Genomic DNA, 5,824 nt, shown 5'->3' with positions numbered 1-5,824 from the left:
TAATTCTTCCCCCTCTTGGATGATCTTTCAACGTGATACTAGAAAATTAATTTTTATTCCACTGCATTTCATCATATCTAAGTTTTCTAACAGTCACGATATTGGTGTACTGAGGAAATAAGAGGCGCAAGACACAAGTGGTCGGACATGAATACACTGTGAAATAACACTAGGATGAAATCAGTAACCTGACCTAGGGTAGTCTAGAAATCTTGTCTAACTTAACGGTCTGCAGGCGCATTATAGAGGCTGGGTGGATGGTTGTTGGAGAGGATAATGATGCTGGTTCATCAAGACTGATTGAGTCCCTAGAGGCTGCATCCTCATCATCTTCTTCGTCGAAGGACAACGAAGAAGAAGAAGAAGAAGAAGAAGAAGAAGAAGAAGAAGAAGAAGAGGTGGATGTTACAGGAGACAAAGACGCGATAAGAGAGGAGGAGGATGAGGAAGGGTTCGAAGGGGAGACAGACCCTAAGGGTGCTCACCTTGTCCCTTTTCTTTTTGGTTGGCATTTTGATATTTTGATAATCATATTATTTTTAGAGGGCAGAGATGCAGTGATACAAAAGGATAATGCTAGACAGGCTGGCTGAGGACTCCCATTGGGTGGAGAAGACCCCACAGGAAGTGAAACCATGAATTGCCCAAGCCCCTCCTTAATCTGAAGAAATTGAAGAGAGACAGGCTTCTTTAGCTTGGAGAAATAAGAGAGTTAGAACAAATAGAGAGGGGTCAAGCGCAGCGGGGGCTATCGTGTATCTAATTTTTTATGACTTTTTCAAGTTTCCCCACTAAATCTCCCACCATCACCTCAACCTTCGGGTGGATATGCCGAGGAAGGAGAGATATTGACACCACCATCACCATTGACCCTAAGGATGCAATCCGCTTTGGAAGCTACCAGGGTTGCTTAGGCAACAAGGAAAGAGGATGGTTGCCATGTATAGTTAGACATCTTATTTTGCTTTGGTTATATATCATGAATCTATGCTCTTGTAAGCTCTTAAACTATATAGGTTTTATTTTTATATGGTTTTGTATAAAAATGAATCCTTACGTAACAATACATATAGTTGAAAGGTTGAGAAGTAAGACAAATTGTTTTGGCTTAAGACAAAGCTCCTAGTGTATGGGAATTGTGTTGCTAAAATAAAACAATGGAAATTTGTAATGTGGGACTGTGCATACAATGTTTTCCTAGCTTCAGGAAGCAAGAAGTGGCTGCTGGGGCAATGGTCCACTAAGAAGAGGATGGCTGCTCTGGGTGGAATGACTCCCCGGGAGGAATGGATCGGCACGGGGTGGAATGGTCCATTGGGAGGAAAAAGCCTGCTCTGAGTGAAATAGCCTACCGAGAGGAAAGTGGTCAACTTCGGGTGGAATGGTTTATTAGGATGAAGAAACTTGCTCCGGGTGGAATAGTCCATAGGGAAGAAGAAGGCTGCTCTGGGTGGAATGGCTCATCGGGAGGAAAAAGGTCACTCCGGGTGGAATGGTCCACTGGTAGGAAAAAGGCTGCTCCGGCTGGAATGGCTCACTAGGATGAAAGTGATCGACTTCGGGTGGAATGGTCCACTAGGAGGAAGAAGGTTGCTCTGGGTGGAATGACTCACTGGGAAAAAAGTGGTCGGCTTCGAGTGGAATGGTCCGCTAGGAGAAAGAAGGCTGTTTCAGGTGGAATGGCTCATCGGGAGGAAAAATGTTGCTTCAGGTGGAAGCTTGCTCCTTTCGAGTGAATTGTAATCGCAAACAAAGGTTAAAAGGCACGTGGGGGATTTCTCACCTGTATAGATCCTCCGATGCTTAAATTAGTAATGGATGAAGACAAATGCTCCAGGTGGAAAGTGTGTGAGCACTGAATACAACTGATAAGTAAGAAGCACGCTCGGTAATATGAAAAATACCAATTTTTACCAAAAGTGGAAGTCCTTTCTTTTACCAAGACACTAGGTATTAATAGGCATGGTTCTCAAGTAATTCGCATGGGCTACGTGTCGCGTCAAGAGGTATGTAGCTGTCAGACGAGTCTAGAAGGAATCCCCTTGGAGGAGATACTTTGGGTGAAAGTGGGCCTCGCTCCAGGTGGAAATTCATTCTAGCCAAAGGAACTGGCTTATTTCTCTTTCCACCCTACATAAATGGCTTATGCTTCTTTCACTGGGTGGAAATTCAATGCACCTAGAGGAATTCTCTTCTCCTTGCTTCAAGTGGAAATTCGTTCCACCCAGTGGAATTTTCTTCTCTTCAATCTAGGTGGGAATTGGTTCCACTCGGGTGCCCCAAGTGAAATTTGTTTTGGCTTAAGACAAAGTTCCTAGTGTATGGGTATGTTCTGAAATGTATTTTTTTCAAGAAACTAAGATGTGTTGTCGAACTTTGGGTACAAGATTAATTAAAAAAATAATTTTTTATGTTTAGTTATGAATTTTTCTGTGAAACTGGTTTGAATGGGTTAAAACAAAGCACTAGTACGATCCATTCCATTTGTCGAGCTTCCTTAGAATGGTAGACATTGTTAAATTACAAAAAAAATTCAAGATAATGGTTAAATTTAGTTTCTATCAAATTTCATTTTGTGTATTTTTGATTTTTGTAAAAAAAAAAAAGATACTCTCGAAAAATGTATTAAGGAGTTTACTAGAAGGGACAAAGGTGAAGGAATTAATTTAATATGGGAAGTTGAATTAATTATAATTATTTATTTAAAAAATTTCCCTAATTTTCAATTTAGTAACACACCTAGAAGAGTGAGAGTGAGTTGTTATAACTATTGTCAAGAATACTTGGAGCCATTCACTAAAAACACCACTATCGTCGCCTTGGCATCCATACCCTATGCTAGATCATAACCTAACTATTATCCTAAAGCGAAAACCTTCAAGTTCGTAATCTTTGAAGCAACCTAGGAAATCATGTTGCACATGTCTTTAGACTTTATCTTTGGTAAGAAAGAACTTGCCTTCAACGACTAATAAAAGAGTGGGTAAAGAACGAGAAGGAAATTGCCAAACTAGAACAAATCGATCAAACCTGAATCTAGTAGAAGAGAATGGAAATGTCGGAGAAAAGAGCCAATCGCAACCAAAAACTAGATAAAACTCTAAAACAAACATTGATTAAAGGACCACTAACATGTCGACGAACAAGAGTTAGTTGATAGTGAAGGCAAAATGACCAATAACATCCACACTCCTTTTTTCTAGGAAAACTTAGGGAGCAAATCCCACCCCCCCCCAAAAAAAAAAAAAAAAAAAAACAAAGAAAAAGAAAAAAATATATATTAATATTAAATTTTGACTTTGTTGAGGGGTTAATAATAGTAATATTTTTATTTTATTTTATTTTATTATATACTAAAGAGGTTTTCAAATTTTGGGAGAAGGGGCAATAATAATACATTTTCTATTTTCTTTTTAGTACAGACCCTCGCATGCTGTCGTTAGGTTCTAATAGAATGTGCAGGGCTGACGGTGTTCCCTACAGCAAGGATTCACTGGGCGCTGCCACGTGTAGGGCAAACCATTTTAGGAAAAACACTCTACAAGGGTGCCAAGTGTCAGGTAAATGAGTCCAATTACATTGATGATATGTGTGTGCGTATGGACAATATTGTTTAGTGCTCGTATATGTGATTGATTTCTCATTATTATATGTGACAAAGAAGCAAAAGCAAAACCGCAAGCAAATTGGTGACAAAGACCAGTTGTAACAGCATTAGCCACTACAAATGATAAGACCCAAAAAAGGTTAAAAAGCTAGGACAGACTGACATGCAGCAAGAATAGGATTATTGGAGCCTAAGGTGCAAAAACGTAACCTCTAACTAATAAATCAACTTTTCAATTGAATAGAAACGTAATTCACAAATGAATATAATTTTTTAATGTTTTTAGAAGCCAGACTTTTAAAATTTTATTCTAATTTCTTTTATTTTTATTGTTATAAAATGAAAAATAATTCTCAATTCTTTTATTTTTAGAAAATTATTAGGTGGCAGTTTTCACCTTGAACGCCAGGTATTTAAAACCTAAAAATAAATTCAGATAAGGGCCAAACTATTTTGTAATGGGTTCTGTTTAGGCACCGTAGAAGCGTAGTTTTGTTGTTAATTTTGTTTGGTCCTCCAGTCGAGCCAAGAATATTAACATCATTTTTTAATTCAAATTTCAAAGTGATTACTAATTTACTATCAGCCTCAGCCTATCACATTATTTTCACAAAAAAATTCCACATTAAAATTCTGAGCGCCCAATTTTTAATCCTACTTGGATTTGGATTTCTAAAAACAAATCCTCCGAATCCAAATCCAACTCAACCTTCGGACTCTTCAAACTAAGCCCTTACGGAATGTCCGGGTCCAACTGAGTCACTGAGTCGACTCTGACCACCACCGATCGGCAAAGCGGGCAAGTCGCCGCCTTCAGCAGCCACTTGTCGACGCACTCGGAGTGGAAACCGTGGTGGCACAGCGGCAGCACCTTCACTTTCTCGCCGTCCTGGAACCCGCCGAGACAAATGGAGCAGTACCCGACCCGACACCCGCCTCCGCCCGACCCATAGGACTCAATCGGGAGGCAGTTGATGGCCGCCATTTCCAGCCCCTTCCGTGGCCCGGCCTCCGCCGCCTCCGCACCGCTGGCCGGCCTCACCGCCGCCAGCCGGCTCCGGTGGATGCACACGTAGAGGAAGTAGAGGAAGGAGACGATGGAGACGACGAGCAGGAGCAGGAAAATGGCGGCCAGAACCAGAGTTTTTCCGTCCACCTGTAGGTTCTTGTCCTTGAGGTCCACGAAGTTGAAGGGGTGGGGATCTTGCAAACCCATATTCTTTATTTTTCGATAAATAAGAGTGTCACTCTGAGCCGAACGAGGAACAACTGAAGCTCACAATATATATGAATAAGTAAAGAGAGAGAGAAGGGGGGGGAGGGGGAAGAGAGAAGGAGGCAGAGACGGGGTATAAATAGCTAAGAAGAGAGGGGGAAGTGGTGGTGGTGGGGACGCCAGGGGGAAAAGGAGAGATTTTGGGCGGTGCATAGAGGGGGAGGGAGTGGGGTTTGGTGACTCGGAGCTGCGTTAGCTATGAGGGCTTTTGGGGAACCTATTTTGGTTGGGCAAGGATGCATTAAGGATTTTATTATTAAAAAACAAATTGCTTCCACTTCTCTTTACTTACACTGGTTTATTTTCAGATGATTTGATCTGAAGCATGTTGATTGAGCAAGCAACGCACAGTGACATATCTATCTATCTATCTATATATATATATATATATATATATGATGTGTTCTGCAAAATAAGTGGACAGAGTGTATCAGCAAAAATAAATGAAAGAATCGAAAGAAATGTCCAGTCAGAGCCGGCCCAACAGAGTTGGGGGCCTTAGGCGAAAAGGTTTGTTGAGGTATTAATTTTTTTTTATAAAAAAATAAATAATACATTTTTTTACATAAATATTTCATCATTTTATTAAATAAAAAAAGTTAAAATTCAATCAACTACAAAATATAATAATCTCTTAACAATAATAATTTTTCAATTAAAATATAATGTCTCGTAAAAAAAAAGCCAAACAACTTACAATAATAAACAAACAAAAAAACAAAACTAATTTTTTTTAAAGTCTAAGAAGATCAGTGCGAGCAAAAAATTATACATTCATGATTCTCTTATAGAGAGAAACAAATCATAACATTAAACTGATAGTATTAAAGGATAAAATTCACCAACAATAATATTTTATTCTACAAATATGTGTTGGACTATGTTCATCTTTATATAAAATTAATTTTTCTTGCTTTTTGAGATGCAAAATTGTTGATTAA

At 39.3% G+C, this 5,824-nt stretch overlaps 1 protein-coding gene across 1 annotated transcript; it reads right to left on the bottom strand.

Moving 5' to 3' along the window:
• Positions 1-4,066: 4,066 nt before the first annotated feature.
• On the bottom strand, positions 4,067-4,949 carry LOC127788941 (RING-H2 finger protein ATL66-like). The gene has a single exon (XM_052317656.1). It carries the CDS (start codon positions 4,821-4,823, stop codon positions 4,341-4,343), a length of 483 nt encoding a protein of 160 aa, XP_052173616.1. The 5' UTR covers positions 4,824-4,949; the 3' UTR covers positions 4,067-4,340.
• Positions 4,950-5,824: the final 875 nt, after the last annotated feature.

Source organism: Diospyros lotus, chromosome 13 (assembly GCF_014633365.1).
Source record: "Diospyros lotus cultivar Yz01 chromosome 13, ASM1463336v1, whole genome shotgun sequence".
NCBI lineage: Eukaryota > Viridiplantae > Streptophyta > Magnoliopsida > Ericales > Ebenaceae > Diospyros > Diospyros lotus.
Note: the sequence above shows the minus strand (reverse complement) of the source record. Positions and strands in the feature narration are given on the sequence as shown.